Genomic DNA, 22,502 nt, shown 5'->3' on the forward strand with positions numbered 1-22,502 from the left:
AGTATTTTTTCTTTTTAGTGCTATTGTAAATGCAATTTTTTTAAGATTTTATTTATTTCTTTATTTTAGAGAGAGAGCAAGAACGTGAGCTGGGGGAGGGGGGGAGGGTGCGGCACAAAGGGAGACTCCACGCTGAGCACAGAGCCCTACATGAGGCTCAGTCTCACAACCCTGAGATCATGATCTAAGCTGAAACCAAGAGTTGAACACTTAACCAACTGAGCCACTCAGGTGCACCTGAAATTGTTTTCTTGATTCTGTTTGCAGATGATTCATTGTTAGGATATAAAATACAGTTGATTTTTGTGTATTGATCTTGTGTTCTGCAACCTTACTGAACTTGTTTTATTAGCCCCAATACCTTTTTTATGGCCTTTTACTTCATTTTCTTGCCTAATATCTGCTCATTCATTTATGATTTTAGCAATATGAGTATTTCCTCATTTTTGTAGCCAGTCTTGCCAAAAATGCTTTGTCAATTTTAATTGTTGGGTTTTTCAAAGAACCAATTTTAATTTATCTTTATCTACTATTGTTCAATCTTTTAATTAAATTATATATACTCTAATTTTTATTATTTCCTTCTTTCAGCTTGATATGGGTTAATTTTCTCTTCTCAATATCTTAACAGGAAAGGTTAGATTAGGTCATGTGATTTTAGATCTTTTTTTTCTTTTTTAATAAATAAAGGCATTAATATCAGTAAAATTTCCTCTAAGTACTCTTTAGGGGCATGTCATATTTTTGATGAGTTGTGTTTTCATTTTCACATTCATCTAAAAGTATTTTATAATTTCACTTGTGATTTGTAGGGGGAGGATCCATTGGTTATTTAGGCATGTGTTGTTTTTATTTCCACATATTTATGAATTTCCCCAATTCCTTTGTTACTGATTTTTCATTTCATTTTGTTGTAGTTGACGAGCATACTTTGTATGATTTAAATTCCCTTAAATTTATTCATACTTACTTTATGGACTATTATATGATCTATCCTGGAAAATATTCAATGTATAGTTGAGAAGACTATGTATTCTCAACTATACATTGTTGTTATATAGATGTTTGTTAGGTCTAGTTGGTTTATAGGGTTTTTTAAGTCTTATATTTCTTTGCTGATCCTTGCTGATAGAACAATGGATAGTTGTTCTATCTGATACTGAAAGTGAGGTATTAAAGTTCCAGTTATTATTGTTGAATTGTCTGTTTTCCCATTTAAATATGTTAGTTTTATGAATCATGTATTTTGAATTTCTACTGTTATGTGCCTATGAGTCTGTTATATCTTAGTGGTAGATTAATCATTTTATCATTATAAAATGTCTTTGTCTTTAGTAATATATTTGTCTTAAATTTTATTTTGTCTGAAATTAGCATAACCACTCCAGCCCTCTTTTGTTTACCATTTGCATGAAATATCTTTTTTCATCCTTTTTCTTTCAATCTATTAGTGTCTTTGAATCTAAATTATGTATCTTGCATGCAGCATACAGTTGGATCATGTTTTTTTTTTTTCTCCATTCTGCCAATCCCTGCTTCTTTATTTTATTTTTTTTAAAGATTTTATTTATTTAATAGAGATAGTGATAGAGAGAGAGAGAGCACAAGCAGAGGGAATGGCAGGCAGAGGGAGAGAGAGAAGCAAGCTCCCTGCCCAGCAGGGAGCTGGAAGTGGGACTTGATCCCAGGATGCTGGGATCATGACCTGAGCGAAAGGCAAACTCTTAACCAACTGAGCCATCCAGGCCCCGCCCCCCCACTGCTTCTTTATTGCAGAATTTAATTCATTCACATTTAATGCAATTACTGATAAGTTAGTATTTACAACTGCTTTTTTTGTTGGTTTTTTTATATGTCATCTTTTTTGTTTCTGAAATCATTTATTACTGCCTTCTTTTGTGTTAAATATTTTCTAGTGTACCATTTTTTTTTTTTTACTTTTTTTAAAGATTTTATTTGACAGAAAGAGACACAGTGAGAGAAGGAACACAAGCAGGTGGAGTGGGAGGGGGAGAAGCAGGCTTCCCATGGAGCAGGAGCCTGATGCGGAGCTCGATCCCAGGACACTGGGATCCTGACCTGAGCTGAAGGCAGACGCCTAACGACTGAGCAACCCAGGCGCCCCTCTAATGTACCATTTTAAATCCCTTGCCATTTATTTTCATATATATTTTTTAGTTATTTTCTTAATAGTTGGCCTGGGATATGCTGTTAACATCACAATGTATAATAATCTTGTTTGGATTAATGTCAAGTTAGTTTCTATAGCATATAAAAACTATATTCTTATATAGTTCCATTTCTTCCCTTTAGGTTATCATCACAAATTATATCTTTATATATATGTGGCCATCAGCATAGATTTGCAATTATTACTTTATGCATTCATCTTTTAAATCAGATAGAAAAAAAGAGGTTACAAACAAACAAAAAACCCTATATTTTCTTTTATATTTACTTATGGGAATATACATTTACCAGTGCTCTTTATTTTTTCATGTGGATTTGAGTTACTGATTAGTGTCCTTTTATCTCAAATTCAAGGATTCTCATTAGTATCTGATGTAGGGCTTGTCTAAAAGCAATGAACTCTCTTAGGTTTTTTTAGTCTTAAAATGTTTTAATTTATCATTCATTTTTGAAGGATAGTTTTAGCAGATGTAGAATTGTTTCTTGGCATTTTTTTCATTCAGGACTTTGCATATGTCATCCTATTGCTTACTGGCCTCCATTGTTTCTCATAAGAAATCAGTGATCAATCCTATTGAGGATCCTTTGTACATGATGAGTCACTTCCTGCTGCTTTTAAGATTCTGTCCTTAACCAGTTGAGCCACCCAGGTGCCGTTTCAGCAGTTTGATTATAGAGTGTCTAGATGTTGATCTTTTTTAATTTATCATATTTAGAATTTGTAAGCTTCTTGGTTGTGTTTAATAGATTAATGTTTTTCATCCAATTTGAGAAGTTTTTGAACATTATTTCTTCAAATATTCCTTCTGCCCTTTCTCTCTTCTTCTGCAACTCCCATTAGGTGAATGTTGGTATATTTATATGGCATCCCAGAGGCTCTCTCAGATTCTGTTCACTTTTCTTTCTTTATTTTTGATTCTGTCACTCAGACTGGGTAATCTCCACCTATCTTTGAGTTGGCTGATTCCTTTTTCAGCATGCTCAAACTTGATCTCAAATTACACTAATTTTTTGTTTCAGTTATTACACTTTTCAACTCCAAGATTCCTATTTTTTTAATAACTCTCTTTTTTAAATTTTTAAATTTTTTAAATATTTCATTTATTTATTTGAACGAGAGCGAGAGAGACAGAGAGTACAAGCTGGGGGGGGTGGTTGCTGCAGCAGAGGGAGAGGGAGAAACAGACTCCCTGCTGAGCAGGGAGCCCGATGCGGAGCTCGATCCCAGGACCCCAAGATCATGACCTGAGCCAAAGGCAGAGGCTTAACTGACTGAGCCACCCAGGTGCCCCTAATAACTGCAATTCTTTATTGGTATTCTCTGTTTTGTGAGACATCATTCTTATATTCCTTTAGTTCTTTAGCTATAATTTGCCTTAGTTCTCTGAACATACTTAAAATAACTTTCAATAGATTTAAAGTCTTTGACTAGTAAAAGCAATGTCTGGGCTTCCTCAGGGACAGTATCTGTAGATAGCTTTTCATCCTGTGTATGGATAATACTTTCCTGTTTCTTTCCATGTCTCATAACTTTTTGTTGAAAATTAGACATTGCAAATATAAATGTGGTAATTATGGAAATCAGATTTCACCCACCTTATTCCCCAGTGTTTTTTGTTGTTACTGATTGTTGTAGTTGTCATTATTTAAGTAACTTTTATGAGCTATATGATATCTGCATCTTTGTCATTTGTAGCCATTGAATTCTCTATTGTGTTAGTTTAGTGGCCATCTAATAATTGGACAGAAATCTTGTTAAATACCTGCAAGCAATAAATCTCCCAGTATTTGTCAAGTGATTTTGTTTTCTTGAGGCATGCCTTCAATATTCAGCTAGGAAGTTGACAACTCTGCTTTAGCCTTCATTTCCTGCTTACACAGAATATAAAAGTCAGTTAGAGGTGAGAGCTTAGGGCCCTCTCAGCATGCACACATCTATACATAGTCCTGGAGTCCTGGGCATGTGTGTTGTTGTTTACATTTTCAGAACTGTTTCAGAGTTTTTTAAAGTGCCTATGGACAACTCATTCCTCAATTTTCCCTTTAAACTTTTATTTAGTCTATTGTTTGCCCTATCTTTTATCCACTGCCTCAGGCAGCTGTGATACTAAAACATGCTACGGCTTACTGGGTAGAGGATTTTAGAACTAGGTAAGTTCAAATAAAGTTGAAAAAGACAAGCCATTCAAGTAGGATCATCCAGAGAACAAGTCAAATAATGACTCCTCTTTGGAAATAAGGCTTTGAAAGAAATGCAGTTCTGCTCCACTCCCTCTGGTGCCAAGATATAGGGCATTATTTTTCAAGGATACTAATTAGCTAGGGAGTTGGAGATGCTACTAATATAAGTTAAAACACCACAAATATTGCTGTTTTTACTGAGATATATTCATTTTTCTGGACTAATTGTTCTTGGGTCAGTGCCGGTTAGTTTTCAGAATTCTGAAAAAATTCATTCTGACCATTTTTGTCAGTTTATTCTTTGTTTTTATGGAGGGGCAAACTTTCTGAAGTCTTTATCATTTTTTGTGTGTGTGTGGGTCAGTTTCATTTTTGAGAGATAGTTTTACTGGGTATAGAATTTTTGGTTGACAGTTTATTTCAACACTTTGAGTATATCATCCCATTACCTTCTAGCCTTCATTCTTTCTGATGAGAAGTCATCTGTTAATCTGTCTCACTGGGTTTCACTTGTAAATCAAGTTGTGTCTGTCTCTTGCTGCTTTCAAGATTTTCTTCTGGTCTTTGACTTTCAGCATTGTTCTTATGATATGTCTGTGTCTGGATATCTTTGTGTTTATCCTATTTGGAGTTCACTGATATCTTTGGATGTGTAATGTAATAGACTAAGTAATGGCCACCAAAGATAGCTATACCCTAACCCCTGGAACCCTGTGAATGTTATTCATATGGCAAAAGGAACTTTGCAGATGAGATTAAATTAAGGATCTTGAGATGGGCAGATTATCCTGGATTATCTATGTGGAATCTAAATGTAGTCATAAAGGTCTTTATGAAAGGGAGGCAGAAGGAAGAGATACAACTATGTAAAGAAGAGAAAAGGGCTTGTGGTTAAAGCAGATGGAAGCTGATTCAGAGAGAGAAAATGTTATGCCATTGTCTTTGAAGGTGGAAGAAAGGGCCACAAGGCAAGGAATATAGGGAGCCTCTAGTAGCTGGAAAAGGCACAGAGATGGATTATCCCCTAGAATCCCTGAAAGGAATTTAATGACCTGATTTTAGCCCACGGGAAATTACTTCAGACTTCTCAACTCCAGAACTGTAAGAGAATAAAGGAATGTTGTTTTAAGCCAACATTTTGTGGTAATTTGTTACAGCATTCAAAGGAAAATAATACAGACATACCCCATTTTATTGTGCTTCACTTTATTGCACTTTGCAGGTATTGCATTTTTTACAAATTGAAGTTTTGTGGCAACCCTTCATCAAGCAAGTCTGTTGGCACCATTTTTCCAACAGCATTTGCTCACTTCATGTTTCTGTGTCACATTTTGGTAATCTCACAATATTTCAAACTTTAGTATTATTTGTATTATTATATTTGTTATGATGATCTGTGGTCAGTGATCTTTGATGTTACTATTGTAATTGTTTTGAGTGTCATGGACCATGCCCATATAACACATATAACTTAATTGATAAGTATGGTATGTGTTCTGACTGCTCCACTGACCAGCTACTCTACTCCTTCTCCTTAGGCCTTATTCCCTGAGGCACAATATTGAAATTAGAAAAATTAATAACCCTACAATGGCTTCTATGTGTTCAAGTAAAAGGAAGAGTCAGTTGATGCAGGAAAGTTCATTGTTTTATTTTAAGAAATTGCTACAGACACCCCAACCTTCAGCAACTACCACTCTGATCAGTCAGCAGCCATCAGCATCAAGGCAAGCCCCTTCATCAGCAAAAACATTGTGATTCACTGTAAGCTCAGATGATGGGTAGCATTATTTAGCAATAAAGTATTTTTTAATTAAGTACTTTTTAAAAATATAATGCTATTGTACACATAGACTATAGTATAGCATAGACATAACATATATGCACTAGGAAACCAAAAAATTCATTGACTTGCTTTACTGTGATATCTGCTTTCTTAAAGTGGTCTGGAACCAAACCCACAATACCTCTGAGTTGTGCCCATATATGTAGATTAATATTTTTCATCAAATTTGAGAAGATTTAGTTTATTATTTATTTGAGTATTTTTTTTCTCCTCCATCTCTCTTCCTTCTAATTGGTCCTATCTTTACATGTATATAGTACACTTAATGGGGATCCACATATTTCTGGAATTGTTTATTTTTCTTCCTTCTTCTCTCTCTCTATCTCTCTATCTGTCTCTCTCTCTTTTGCTCTCTTTTGGATTGCAGTCTCTATCAGTCTGTCCTATATTTGCTGATTTTTTTCTTCTGGCAGTTCAAATCTATTGCTGGGCCCTGCATTAGTTTCCAATTGCCACTGTAACAAATTACCACATATTTAGTGGCTTTGTGATAAATTAACATTATTTTGTCATTCAGAAGTCTAAAATGGGTCTATCCGGCAGGGGTCCTTATGGAAGTTCTAAGCAAGAATCCAGGGCCTTGCTTACTCAGATGGTACAGGCTGACTGTACTCCTTGGCTCATGGCCCCCTTCTGTCTTTAAAGCCAGATCTGGTCAGATCTTTCTCATATCTCATCGCTCAGACTCTGCTTCCATCATCACATTACCTTCTCTGACTCTGGATCTTCTGCTTCCCTGTTCCACATTGAAAGAACTCCTATAATTACACTGAGCCACCTGGTTAATCCGGGAAAATCTTTCAAGGTGAGCTGATTAGTGCCTTTTCATTTGCAACCTTGAATCCCCCTCACCATATATAACATGGCATAATCACAGGTTCTAGGGATTAGGACATGGACATCTTTGGGGGAGAGTGTATTTTGCACCTATCATAAGCCCCTTGATTAATTTCCTGGGCCTGTCATAACAAATTACCCTAAACTGGGTAGCTGCAAACAACAGAAAATTATTCTGTTCCAGTTCTGAGGCCAAAGTCTGAAGTCAAGTTTTCAGCAGGGCCACACTCCTTCTGAAGGCTCTCAGGAGAATCCTTCCTTGCCTCTTCCAGCTCTAGAGGCTGCTGGTGGCCCTTGCCTGTGCTAGCATCACTGAAGCCTGCCTCTGTCTTCACATGGCCCTCTTCCCTATGTCTCTCCTCTGTGTTCTCTTCTTCTTTTAAGGACACCAGTTTTGGATTTAGAACTCATCCAAAATCCAGGATGATTTCATCTTGAGATTCCTAACTAATTAAATCTACAGAGATGTCATTTCCATTTAAGGTCACTGTAGTATGCAGCTTGGGTGGCCAAAACAAAATACCACGGACTGGGATGGCGTAATCAAGAGGAATTTATTTTCTCACAGTTCTGGAGGCTGGAAGTCCAAGATCAAGGTACCAGCCAACTCAGTTCCTGGAGAGAGGTCTGTTCCTGGCTTATAGATGGCCACCTTCCCCCCAGTGTCCTCATATGTCAGAGAGAAGCTCTGGTCTCATTTCCTCTTCTTATAAGGACACTAATCCTATCAGATCAGGGTCCTCATTTGGCCTTAATTACTGCTGTAAAGGTTCCATCTCTACATACAGCCACACTGGGAGTTAGGGCTTCAACATGTGAATTTGGGAAGGACACAGTTCAGCCCATGGCAGTCACATTCTGAGGTTACAAGTAGACATGTGAATTTGAGGGACACTATTCAGTCCATTAACCTCTCTTCAGTTAGTGTACTTTTCAAGTATAGAATTTCCATTGGGTTCTTTTTTATCATTTCTGTTTATTATTGTCTCTTTGAAACGACATTGTCATCATGCCTTTCTTTATTTCTTGAATCATGGTTTTTAAAATTCTTTGAACACATTTATAATAGCTGCTCTGAAGAGTTTGTCTGCTAAGTGTGACATCTGGACCCTTGCACAGGCCATTTCTGTTGTCTGCTTTTTTTTTTTTTACCCCTGTGTATGGTTTGTGTTTTCCTGTTTCTTTATATATCTCATAATTTTCCTGTTCTCTTTGAAAACTAGACTTTTAGATAATATATTGTAGCAACTCTGGATACCAGGGCTTGTTGTCATTGCTTGTTTGATTAATGAATTAGTGATTGGGATTGACTATTTCATTGAAATCTATTCCCCTGGCAGCATTAAGGCTCTGATATTGCTCATCAGAGTGCAGCCTTGAGCTGACACGTGGTCACCTGGAGATGATGGTGGTTTTAATAGGGCTCTTTGTATTGTCTCCTTTCCTGATCTCTCTGTTCATCTCTCTGTCTCTATTGGTATTACACCCAGGTCTTGGGGTGCACCACTGGCTGCTGCTGACTCTATTATTCTTGACAATAACCTCGGGCATATATTGTTCTAAGGTATTATTCAATTAAATATGGGTCCCATTGCAGGACTAGTTTTGGGGGCCTGTCTTTGAGGTCCTTTCTGACCCAAAGAGAGCATTTATTAGCTGTCTCTTTTCCTGTCTCACTGTAGTAAACTCTGGCCTATGGTTTACCTTATTGCTCTCATGGAGCTACCAACCTCAACCTAATTGTTTGCCATCAAAATCACCATTGTTTTCAAAGCACCTTTGGGCTTGAACTTTTCCACACTGTTCTAAATAAAACCAACTCCCTTGGGAAGAGCTTCAGCACTTGCTATTCTCATGGCTTGCCTCTCCCTCTGGGCAGAATGTCTGAGCCACTGCTCCAGAGCTGGAGGCCAGGACAGTGACCCACTTCTCTCAGGGTTACACATTTGCTGTTTGAGCAGGGCACTGGGCAGTGGTGGTAGCCTCTGGTCTTCTTGGTTTGATTCTCTTACTGTAGAAACTCTGCCTTAGGTGTGATCTGGGATGAGGGTAACCTGAAATCCCTATTGTCCATAGGGTTGCCATTGAATGCTTAAGTCTGAAAATTGTGAATTAGATGGGCATTTGAAGATTATGAATTAAATGGGCTTCAAGACCCTATTTTGGATTCAGAAGCTAAACATTGATTCTTTTTGTGTTCTATGACCTATGAATCTTTCTTGAGGCAAGGGATGAGACTGGATAAATAACATAAATATCCCATTAAAAAAAGGAGTGAAGAAAGAAAAAAATAATACATTAAAAGTATCATCTCACTACATGTATCTTTATAATATATGAAACTTTAGCATGGTTTCACACGGTAGATGTATTCCTGTAAACACAGTATACAAGTCAAACTTTTGCAAGCTCAGTATACACATTCATATGCATGCACTTCTCTCAGTCATTTTGCAAAACAAAAAATGTTTTATAAAAATTAATAATCACCCCCGTTAAAATCAGCTTTTAAGTGATTTTACTATTTTTATTTTATTTTATTTTATTTTTTGAGAGCAGGAAAGAGAAAGTGCACAAGCAGGGTGGGAGGGGCACAGGGAGACGGAGAGAGAGAATCTTAAGCAGGCTCCATGCTGTGTGGAGCTTGATCTCAGGACCCTGAGACAAAATCAAGGGTTGGACACTTAACCAACTGAGCCACCCAGGTGCCCTTATTATATATATTTTAAAGCAGGAAGTTCCTCTAGTAAAAAGAGGAAAAGATTTTTGCATAAATAGAAAGGCTCTGCCATCATATTTGTAGATATGCCAAATTTTACCCCCCTCTGTAACATGCATTTAATAGTATCTAGGGAATAAATAAATAAATAAATAAACCTATAATCAAATGTTTGAGCTTCCCTGTAGTGATCACAATTCTCAGAATCTTTGATTCTTCTCTTAATAGGATCGTTTCTTCTTCCTGCCTGGCACTGATCCTTAGTCACCACCCCTGCCACACCTATCCCCTGTGTCCAGGAGAACTCTTATCAAATAATCTGGTACCCAGATGCTGAAATAGTGGGCGGTACCAGCTGTTCTTGACTTCAGTTTGCCAGACGATGGCAGCAGAGTACCATGAAATGCTCACGGTCTGGGCTAGGGCGTGGGCTTGTGTAGGAATTTGAATATGGAGAGAGCTCTAGTCAAAATGTGCCGAAGAGGACATCGCTGTAGAAAGGGGCTCTTTGACCTTATAGGTTTAAAACTCATAATAATATCTGGAAATTCTCCCAGCGAATTAACTTTCAAAAAGGACTTAAGAACCTAGAGTGAAGGGAGTGAAGAAAGATAGCAAAATAGAAAAATTTTCTATCTTTGGATTAGTAGAAATTTCAGGTTGAATATTTCATGTTTCAGAGCCCGATGCAGAGGATCTCCAGTCCACTCTTTTCTAATAACCATTTCTTTCTTGAAAGAAATTGTTAACTGAGTTTGCTGAGACCCACCAATTTCTTCCTCCAACTATGCTAATTGAGAGTTCAGAAGACTTGAATGCTGACGACAACTGTGCCACTGATTCACTGTGGTTAAGGGAAGACATGCTACTTTTTGGGGTCTCAGTGTTGTCGTTATTTCCAAACTGGGCAGTTCTTGTCATCTCAATGGCCCTTTTCAATTCTGATGTTCAGTGATTTATAATCCCTCTTGCCTTTGATTACTTGCACTTTTCTAAGCTGAAACCACATCAGCGTTTCTCCACTTAAATTCATAATCTTAACATTTTGGAGAGGCAGCATAGTGTGGTAGTGAAGAGAATGGATTCTACATTGGTCACCTCTTAGCTGTGTGGCTTTAAGTAAATTATTCAAACTCTCACTGTGCTTCAGATTACTGTAAAATGCTGATAATAATATCACATATCTCAGAAGATTAAATGAGAATATTAGCACATAAAGAGTATACAAATTGAGCATATTAATATAAAAAGCATTAAGACTGTACCTGGAAAATAGTAAGTATATGTATGTTAATTATCATATTACCCGTGGGAACATAAGCTCAAAAAGAATCTCATTATTTCTTTTCTCATCAATGAAATGCAGATGAAATAAGAATTGGCAGAGAAGTCCTAGTGGATTATACTTATTTTAACCCATTCCCTGATGTTTTGGGGTTCACAGCAGGAAGACTAGCAGGGCTAGCCTTCAGATCAGGAGAAGTAGTTGTCTTTCTGTTTTTCTGCTTGCTATAGGTAGATAAATTATTGGGCAGGAACTTCTCCAGCCCTAATTATACAGTTCACTGCCTGCTATTTCACCACGGAAACCTCTGATGCCTCAGGTTGTAGAGCTGTGGTCCTCAACCAGGGCAAGGAGGAGCTTACAGGAATATCTGTATGCACTGGGTGGCATACAGATGGGCAATAGGAAAATGGTCCTGGGGAAAGTTGTGTCCAGATTTCCCTAATCTCCACCCCCTGAGCACTGGTTTTAGAGTCCTCATTAAAGTGTTATTTTTTGCCCTGGAGTCACACCTAAAGGAGAGAGGAATTTCGAAAAGGAAACTGGAAAGAGGATGTGAAAGGAGTCAAGGACAGGAGGCAATTATACGAATGGTTTGGATCCATGGTCCAAATTTAAATTTACCCCATTTCACAGTTCTCTTTAGGTTTGTCCCTGGGTCACTTTTTTCATTAATATCCAAGACAAATTGACCCCTTTAAGACAGGAGTCACCCCAGCCACTGTTTCCCAGGGAGGAGAATTCCAAACCCAGAAAGTTGAGATAGAAACTCCTTAATGAATCTACCAGCTGGTCTCCCTGGCTTGGCTTACCTGAGCAGCTCTGAAGTCCAGTCAGAGCTCTCCTCCTGTACCAGTGGCCTTAGATAGGAGAGAGAATAGAAGGGGTTCTTAGATGACTCTTCTTCTCTTAAGCAGGGTCAGGGACCACATGTCCACTGAATTTCAATAAAAAGGAAAGCAACTTGATAACTACAAAGACCATACACAAATACCTTGAATTCCTATATTCATGATAGTTGTTATTCTAATCCTATAATTGATGGCAGGGCTCCATTTTCTCCAGTCCTTGGTGTCCATCTCCACCTCAGCTATGGCCCTCTGTATGTCTCATCCCAGTGATTATAATAGCTTCTGAGCTAGTTTCCTTTGATCTAGCCTCTTTTTATGCCAATCCGTGCCATCCTTCATGGCTATAATAATTTTCTTGGAAAAAACTTCTGATTATGAATGGATATATAAATAAAAAAATAAGCAGATGGTTGAATGCTATCCTTCCTTTTGCAAAACTAAGGCACTGGCTTGATCTGTTGTCCTGCTTCTTCTTCATCTCCTAGAGTAGTGGTTCTTATCCAGAATATATGATATCACTTTTTAGGGGTGTCACAAGATTTCTTGAAGAAGATAGAAAGGGTTAGAATTACTACTATCCATATGGAAATCATATATGAGGCATGTCTTCATATGTAGTCCTATCACATACGCCAAAGAGGAAAATGCTTGCCTGTAGCTTCCAAGGGTACCACTTCTTGAAGAAGAGAGAAACGTAATCAAAATATTGGCCTTTTTATAGGGACTTTTTTTTCTCAGTCATCCACAGATGTTAGATGCCATGTCCTTTTTGATGTCTAATGTTTTATCTAGAAACCTTTAAAATATCTATAGGGAGGTCATAGGAAGCCATGACAAGACGTTAACAGTGTAGCTAGAGCATAAGGCAAAAATCCATTCTGTTCTTTTCCTGCCTAAAATATGCAAAAATACTTGCACAATGTCAGCTGTAGATAGATAAAAATATAACTAAATAAAATGATCAAACCACCTTAGAACGTAATCAGAGAAACTTCAGTTGCTTATTAACCTTGAGAGGGAGAACTTTGGCTTCTATTTTGATGGTATTCTTTGCTTTTTCCTCAGTTGTTTGAAGCAGCATAGAAACTGGGGGCAAGGGCAACAAAAGATGTTGCACGTTCTTAACTGCCCTGTCTGCAACCTGCTGAAGAGAACACTTTTAGACAGTTTGCAAAGATCCTTAGGATTATAGAATTAGAGTTGGAAGGGACCAAGAGAGGTCATCGAGCCAGTTCACCTTTCACCTTCAGGCAGTCCGCCCATGCCAGAGGTGCTGTCGGCCCTCATACAGGCTGCTCTTTCTGACATGCACATACTTCCATGACTATGAAAGCTTCCAAGATCATACAGATCTTTAATGTGTTTTTAGAAGAGATTTTCTTAAGAATGACACAAGGGAAGATTCCAAGTTTTAGCAAAAATGTTGAGTGGTTCACACCTAACATTCGCCTCACCCACTTATCCCCTCCCACCTGTTTTTTAATACCTGGCAAATGTTGGCTGCCGAGTTAGGCTTTGAGAAAACAGAGATTTCCCGAAAGTTCCATTGTTCCTAAGCCAGTTTGGGCATGTTGCCTTTTGCATTCCATAGCTCAGCTTCTATCACGTGTACTCAGCGGCTAGCTTTTAAAGACTGACAGTTGATACATCAGTCCTCACTCAGAATTTTCTTCAGATGTTCTGTCCCTGAGCCATTTCCCCCAGGGCAAAAGATAACCAGGAAATAAGGAAACGCCAGTCAACCTGAAAACCCCCATCAAGCCTCCATATATAAGTGAAGGTATCTGAGGATTACAGGTTGGGAACAGTCTTACTCCAAACCTGGCTCTTAGAACACCCATGTGATGCAGTTACTGCTGATGTACATTGACAAATCACACATCCAAAGGAGGTCTCTCTACTTCCAGAAGTGTGTTTTCACTCAATTGATATTTTCCATGGATTAGAATGGGTCAGAAAGCATTACATCAAAAGAAGAGGGAAACCAAGATGTTTGTTTGACTCTTTCTGCTGGCCATTGTCTAAAACCTGGTGATGTGTGGGCTTAAAGGTTTGTTCCACATGAACAAAAAGTAGTCTTAGTCTTAGTACACAGATGATTCTTAAATTGACACAGGAAGAAAAGGCCATGTTTCTTTTCTCCACTTGGGTGGGCAAGGAAGAAGAATAACAGTGATGGCTATTCTTTGACTTTGTCCATCTCCTTGATAACTTCTTCTCAGACAGTTCTGCATCTCTGAACACCCAGGAATCTGATTCAGGCAGGCCAATGATTCAGGGTCCTTGAAGAGTGAAAGAGAAGCATTTAACTTCCAAGCATCCTTTAGAATAACTTCTTATCACAATACTAAGTGCCAGTTCTTATCGACCAATAATGACGCCCTAGCCCAGTGTGTTGAAAGGATTCCTAGGTTGAATCTGGGTTCTGGAATAAGAATGGCATGATGGAATACCAACATATGAGTGCAGGAAGAAGTAACGGCTCATGTGTCAGTTTTTTTCCATCTCAAAGCAGCTCCATATTGCTCATTTAATTATTAAATTTCAAACATTCTTGCATTTATCTTCATAGTCATCCTTTGAAGTCCCAGTATTATCCCTGTTTTGCAGATGAGAAAATTATTTCCCTTTGTGTTATTTCCAGGTTTGGAAATTCACATATGTTTTGAGACCTAGCCCATGAAAGGTCAAGAGTCTTCAAAAGTTAAAATTAATAATAAAGGAATCCTTTGAAGGAAAAAATAAAAGGCAGTATCCACTGGGACTAAATTGCAGCCTGAGTAGTATCTGCAGAAGGGGAGAAGGGGACTTGTATAGTGATCCTTTCTTGGAATCCAAATGGCTGCAGACCCTGCCTATTGCAGGAAGGCTCCCCGGATGCTACACCTGCGTGAGACAAAGGGGTGATGTCTTAGGAAGGTACAGCAGCAACTCAGTAGGTGCTTATTTAAGCATCCATATGGTATTGAAATTCTCACAATTATTTTCCCCCCACTAAGTCTGCAGAAGGAAATGAAAGAGATTTCTATAATCCATCCTCTTAGAATTAGTCTGTGGCTAAGGACTCTCCCTAGCCAGGGAGTAGAAATGTTTCAGTCAGTAGGGATGGTTCAAAAATACCTTCCAGAAAGATATGCTGACTCATTAAGATTGCTGTGTTCTTTCAGGGACAACAGTGATGGTAAAGAAAAACAGCATGAAGGAATTCTCTGATTCTACGGTACATGACTGTATGATGTGGGGACAGCCAAGACTGATGAGCAATGTCAGCTTCACCACCAGGTAAAAGCCTCAGAGAACCCTGGTTCCCTGTGGATTTCTGAGGATCAGTGGGCAAGAAAAATGTGACGTAAATGAGAATGTTGGCTTTATCAGCCCTTATAGTGACCAGTGGAATTGTTCTTCACCAACATGAATTCATCTCAGCTTCTCCCAATGTCAGTAAGCTAAACAAACAGACCTCCTTGCAACATGGCTCAAAATACTTTATACCTGTGATAACCAAAGGTCATGTACCCAGTTTTCTCTCAGATCACCTTTCAGGGACTCTACACATGTAGGTTGGGATGAAATTTCAGTTATTCCCAATTTCTATTATTAATCCATCCCCTATTTCCAACGAACTGATGATGAGATTGCTTTTGTTTTTCAATCTGCAAAACAGGATCAACAAATGCCTCCTCCCTCACTCTCTTTTTCCTGCAGTACATTAAAATCTTGATTAGCCAGAATGCAGAGTTGGAGGTGGAGGGTGATCTGTTCAGTTGATTTTAAATGGAGGGTCAATCTAAAAGTTCTATCACTTCAGAGTTTATTGTGCATAGCTTTGTAATATGTTGCCAACATTTCAGTTTAGTGCCTATACTGTACAAGGAAAATTGTTAATGATTGTGATTATCTACAGGTAAATACTGTATTACCAGCAGAGAATAGTCATTGTGCACTGACATTGTATAATGTGGGTGTGGACTAGGGTTAGGGTTAAGTTCAAATGCTGACTCTAAACTGTGTGATCTTGGGCAAGTTGCTTTACTTCTAGGTGTCTCAGTTTTGCTACATTAAATGAGTATAATAGTCATGAATACTTTGTAGGTTTTTTGTAATGACTGAATTAGATTAAGTATTTAAAGTACTTTGATTCTTGGTCAATAGTAAGTCCTCATTAGATGTTCCTTACTATAATTAGTAGTAAGTGCAGAGCCTTCAAGGAGGTAAATTTTGAAATAAATCCTTGATCTTTTTTTTTTTTTAGCAACTCATCTCTTTCTTTTAATATATGAAGAATCATGCTTCTGTGTAATTTGGGGTTCTATATAGATGAGCCTGGGTAACAGAGGCTCTATTGTACCACTCCTAGAGGTGAGGCTGGCATCAATGTCTGAGCCACCAAGGGTGCTACCTCTTCGTGTGTGCACTTTCCAGAAGGAATATAAAAGTCCTAGGAATTATAGCTTCTGCCCTTCCTTGCCTTCTATTCCAACATTTTATCAAAGTGAGATAATCTGTGGGAAAGGATTAAGAACTGTGTGGAGGAAAGTGCTATGGTATTGCAGGAATTCACATTTTGTCTTACTCTTAATGACAACAAAACAACTACTCACTATAATTGGGATTTGCAATTTTTTTTCCTTTTAAAATGGTTGGTAAGTAGGTATCTATTGAGTATCTCCATGTGCTAAGTAGGCACTCTGCTTGATGCATTTGTAGATATAGAAATGGTGTTTCAACCCCCATGCAATCTAGTTGGGTAAACAAAATGAATTCCTATAAAATAAATCAGAAGCCAAATAAAGCAGCACTCCTTCGTGTGCTACATTGATGATTCTGGCAGGAGGTCAGAGGAAGAAGCGGTCAATGAGGGATGGATGGATTGTTCCAGAAAGTTTTCTGTGACAGGTAGGATTAAAGGTAGGAGAGACTGGGCATCTCAGCTCCTTTGAAGGCTACAACACAGGCAAGGCATGGGGGAAACCTGGAGCCTTCCATGTACCAGCTAGTCTGAAGAGGTGAGAACGTGTGTTTGAGTGTTGTGAGACATAACATCTCAAATTTCTCAAGAATACATTCTTGGCTGTTGCTACTGTGCATGTGTGTATTTGTGTATACATTATGTTTATGTTAATGCACAATTTTTACAAAAACATAATTCACAAAAAAAAACATAATTCACATTTAAAAATTGTTTTTGAGAATATAAAGACAACATATAGGATAACACATGAAGTGCTTCAACCATGCTTATTCTTTGATTTAGTCTTTTCCCATATCTTCTCTGTGATAATAGAAGAACAGCAAGTAATACCAAAAGCCACAGAAAATATTTAAATGTAAATGTAGCCATTCAGTTTCACAGACTTTTCCCTGCTATTCTTTAGCACAGCTATAACAATGAAATAATGTATTGGATGTTTCCCATTGTCTTTAATCCCCCCATTGTCTATGATAAATAAGGAAATGGTCCAAAGTAGGCATCTAAAACGAGGATTGATCTGGACAGCATGGTCCATCCACAGACTGGGCCTGTCAGCCCTTTATCTGGCTGGGGGTATTCCTGAATATGCTTTAAAAGCCCATAAAGAAGGTCAGAGATCATGAAAGTTAGCCATCCAGATCATCTTTAAAGATGATGCTGAAGTCATCTGTACCTCTTAATTGAAAAGCAAGATATCGGGCGCCTGGGTGGCTCAGTCGGTTAAGCGACTGCCTTCGGCTCAGGTCATGATCCTGGAGTCCCGGGATCGAGTCCTGCATCGGGCTCCCTGCTCGGCAGGGAGTTTGCTTCTCCCTCTGACCCTCCTCCCTCTCATGCTCTCTCTATCTCATTCTCTCTGTCTCAAATAAATAAATAAAATCTTTAAAAAAAAAATTAAAAAAAAAAAAGAAAAGCAAGATATGTTCACTTGAGCTACAGATTTTTTAAAAACTAATTAGAGTCATACTACCAGTTAGACAGTGTTGCACATTTGCATATATTTATATGAGCTATTTGTGGGTGCATTTCTGTGATATTTCATCAATGGAGTTGGTTAGCTCAGTTGATTTAAGTACAGTGTTAATGGGATCAATGACATCCTGTTCCTACTTAGTGCTATAGGATAGGGTGTATTTTTGTTTTGTTTTATTTTTATTTTTATTTGTTTTGTTTTTGCTTTTTGTTTTTTGCAGGGGAAAGATAACTCCAGTTAGCAAATTGACAAACATATGTCCTGAGTAACAACAATAAGTGGCAAAATAAACTTGATGGCTTAATAGAGACAAGTAGTCACTATCGGGGGGAAAATGTAAAATGTGTGGTATGTGCTATTTGTGATCCATTTTTGGTGGGTTAATAGTATTACATTCACATACCCAAAACAGCATAATATTATTTATAGTTTTGCTGACAAGGGCTTGGTGCTTTTAAAGATGTAATCTTCAGGCCACCAGTGGGTTTTCCAGTAAGTTCCGAAACTGTTATCTTCTATTCTTAGTACTTGAAGCAATACAGACAGCCCTAACTTATACAAAAGTTATAGTCCAATATTTCTTTGCATCCCTGGGGTCTTTCTCTTCACATAGAATAAGCAATGTTATAAATAGCAGTTAGGTTCTCAGACTAACACACACAAGTCTACTTAATAGATGGTAGTTAATGTGTATTTGTTGAATAAATAAACAAACACTAGTTCTATTCACTTGAGTTCTGTGTTCTTAAATCAAGAGATCATGTAATATGAGAGAGCAAAGATGAATAGTTCCTCTTCCTTTCCCTGGTGATCCAGTTAGACTTATGCAAAATTTTATGATAAATAAAAATGCATTTCAACTGCTCCTAGAGCCCCTCTGCCCTCATTTCCAATTTCTTTTTTATGGCCACCCTACTTTGGGTGAGCTTTAGAGTGTTCTACCCATTTTACTATTCTACAGTTATTTACTTCTTCAGTAAAACAGATTTTAATTAGATATTTACAAAGAAAAGATTTAGATACAACTAGTTTCTATTATGTTGTGACTGACCGGTAACACAATGACCACACTAAGCCATTCAGTAGGTGTTTATAAACTCAAGTATATATTGACAGATACCTAATCAAGTAAAGTAGAGGAAGCAGAAATTTCCAAGCAGTTTATGATAGATCTGGGTCAGGAGAGGAAACCATTTCCAACAGAAAGATTTGTCTTCTTTGGGCATATCGGCTCTTCTCTAGAAATCTTCCCTCTGGATCTGTTTAATTCAACTGTTACAGACTATATTGAAATCTAAATACTGTACTTTCCTCATAATTTCCCTTCCCACCATATCTTTACAAAACCTATGACTAAGATCATATGTAAATATGATATCAACTTCATCTTCATATTTGCCATGTTCTTTTAGAGACACCAGAGACCATGAATGCCATTTTTTCTCTCTTTCTTAATGCCCAAGCCAGCATTATCTCCTTAAAGTTCAAGTGTACCACAGATACCAGTCACAGCATTGTCCCTATAGCAGGCATGAACCCTGGATCACCATCCTCTTTAGCCTTTATGTTTCAGTTTCCTCTTCTGCAAAATAGAGATAATATTAGAACCTAAATAATTGAAACACTGTGAGATAATATTAGAACCTAAATAATCAAGATAAAACAGGTTAAGTTCTTATGTAGAGCCTAACACACAGTCAAAATCGAGCAAGTGCAAAATGGTCCCTGCTGTTGTTGTTCTGCTCCCCCATCCTCCTCCGCCACTATTTCCCTGGATCTTAGATTTTCATGCTTTCATATTCAGAGGGAGAGGTTCTGAAGTTTCAGACCTTCCAAAATTTCATTCACTGTCTACCACCCACCATCCATAGACCATCAGCTCAGTGGAGCATATCATCAGGGTTTTCAGTGAAGATCTGTGGTACAGAACCTCCCACTGGTACAGTCACTTCACCATGCCCACATCTGCCTATAATTTGCTGTTCCCCCTCAGCAACACTTTTCCATGGCAATTCCAGCTCATTCTTTGGTTGTTTCTCAGTGTCTTCTAGCACAACTGATTTCATGGCAATCTTCAGTTTCTGAGCAAATTACGGTCCACCCAGAAGGACTGCCATTATATCTTCTGCCAGGCCAGAAGCTTGTTAGCTTGTTAGTATCACCATCCATAAGGACCTGGGGAAATCCACCTAACTGGGAGAAATCGTTTCTCTTCTGGCCACTCCCAGCCCTATATAATTTATTCTCAGGGATGACTCCTGAGACATCTGCCCCTATGACTGCTCACTTTCAGATACCATGCACCTTCACACACACACACCCACCCATGCACACACAGCTGGGAAAGAAAGCTGGACCTTCCTTTCTTTTTATTCTCAGTTCTACACACCTTATTGAATTTTGTGCCCCAGATGATTCAGGCAAGAGAAACACCAACTTTTAGCCTCAGTGATGTCTGAACTCCTGCTTAGGACCAGTTTTCAGGGCTTTTCCAAGGTCAGAATACTGGGTATAAATCACCACACATGGTTCTTCTCTTACATCCTATCTGAGCTTTCTACAGAAACTGAGCTTATAACATTGTGTGAGCAGGTACTTTTCTCCCTTTCTTCCTTTCTTTCCTTTAAGCTTTTAAAATGACTTTCCCTCTGGACAAGCATAGACTTTTTTATTTGAATAAAATATAGTGCATTACTAGTAAATCAAAAATGTTATTTGATTCTTTTATTTATATATGCATATTGAGTTTGCCCTTACTGTAGGATTTCAAGTCATGTTCTAGAAACCCACATGTACTTAATACTGTACATCCAGCATTTGATTTTCTTTCTCTAAGAGTCCAGATAGCACTCATTTTTGCAGCCTTAAAGATTCCAGAACCTCTAAAGATGTCTTCCTGATGGCAACTTATGGTATTTGAATATGTAGGAATCCCTACCGGGGGTGTGGGTTGGTCATAAACTGTAATAAACATCTTCATCAAGTCTTAATACAAAGTCCAAGGAAAACAGTAATATGAATGTATCATGTACAGATAGGTAAGGGCGTAGGGATAAAGATAGACATATATGTACACGGGTAGAAATGATTTTTTAAGCACAATGAGCCTGAGTTCCAAAAACAGATGAAAGAGTTAGGGTGCTAGTGAGTAGAAGAATAAGAATTTGGAAAGAACTAGTTCTTGTCTTGTACCTAAAGGCAAAAATTAGATTTCTGAGAAGAAAAGTACCACAACACTAGCAAAGTACTATATAGAGAGAGGAATAATTCATCAGGTATTTATTAAGTAAATGAATTATTCAGATTAACAAATAATATTTAATTATTTGGAATTCCATGGAAAATTCAACATAGTCCTTCCATCACTCCTGTCTTCTTTGCCCTGTCTGTTTGACTAGCTTAGAAGGCTATAATAAAGGAGGGACAAAGGCCTTTTTTAACCTCTTTGTTAGTCTGTGGACAGGTCTTAAGAAAAATGAGGTCAGATTCTCCTAGGACTTTCGGGTATGGAAATTTCCATTGATTCAACTGGATGGGAAGATGAGGAAGGAATTCTCCTAATATGGAAATAAAAATTACAGTGGGACAACTGATCATTTACTGAGTGCATGTATTTATTTGTATTTAGTAGTTAGTTTTTGCATGTTTTCATTTTTGTCATTTATAATCTCTTAAAAGGCAGGGGTGAGGCCTTGTTTGTTTAAGGTCATATATAAAAGACCAACTCAATAAGACAAGGTGAAGATTATGGGAAGCTTAGTCACTGTTTCTGTGTAAAACTCTATTCAAGGACTAGGACGTGACTTACATAGTTTCTAGGAAAAACTGTCACACTTTACATTCTGTGTTCTTTGCTCTCTGTTTGACACTCACCATCACCCTTCTCCAGGACTCATACTTCCCAGCCACTTACTATCCCCATCGACATCTGAACCATCATTTACAAAAACATAAGTTTAAAATATTTGCCCTTCCAGAGGTAGCTTTATTCTTATCAGGGATCAAATGTTTCAGCTAAGGAAATCCCCCTACCTATGGGCTTTCAGGCATCAACCACAATGGGAGGTATGTTTTTAGGAGACATTCAACGAGGGCCTTTCAGGTACATCTAAAATCACAAATCTGGGGCGCCTGGGTGACTCAGTCGTTAAGCGTCTGCCTTCGGCTCAGGTCATGGTCCCAGGGTCCTGGGATCGAGCCCCGCATCAGGCTCCCTGCTCAGTGGGGAGTCTGCTTCTCCCTCTCCCACTCCCCCCACTTGTGTTCCTGCTCTCACTGTGTCTCTCTGTCAAATAAATAAATAAAATCTTTAAAAAAATAAAATAAAATAAAATCACAAATCAAAGCCTATTGTGTGCTATTGCATTTTAGTTTTTAGGTTGCAAGAGTGATTAAGTAGGAGGCCTCCCAGTCCCACCGGTAAGGTGGACACACCAGAAGTGGACTGTCAAAAATAAGATCTCAGCTCTGTGACTTCCATGCTATGTGATCATGAGCAAGGCTCTTCCTGAACTGTGGCTCAGATCCCTCTTCTGTAAAACAAGTGGTGCCGATCTCAGGAGGCTGATGAGAAGACTAAGTATAAGACTCTTGGCCAAGTTCCTAGCAAACAGCAAGCACTCAATAAACGTTAGCAGTTATCATGACA

The 22,502-nt window shown here is 38.1% G+C and overlaps 1 protein-coding gene across 1 annotated transcript in view; it reads left to right on the top strand.

Annotated features, from left to right (window-relative positions):
* The window catches only part of KCNU1 (potassium calcium-activated channel subfamily U member 1), a 172,841-nt gene that overhangs the window by 91,935 nt on the left and 58,404 nt on the right, over positions 1-22,502 (top strand). The window contains 4 exon segments of the mRNA XM_081812893.1: positions 1,180-1,184; positions 5,469-5,500; positions 8,944-8,991; positions 15,162-15,191. Coding sequence (XP_081669019.1) covers positions 1,180-1,184; positions 5,469-5,500; positions 8,944-8,991; positions 15,162-15,191 — 115 coding nt within the window.

The sequence above is a fragment of the Leptonychotes weddellii genome, chromosome 2, assembly GCF_054177405.1.
Source record: "Leptonychotes weddellii isolate Sample4059 chromosome 2, ASM5417740v2, whole genome shotgun sequence".
NCBI lineage: Eukaryota > Metazoa > Chordata > Mammalia > Carnivora > Phocidae > Leptonychotes > Leptonychotes weddellii.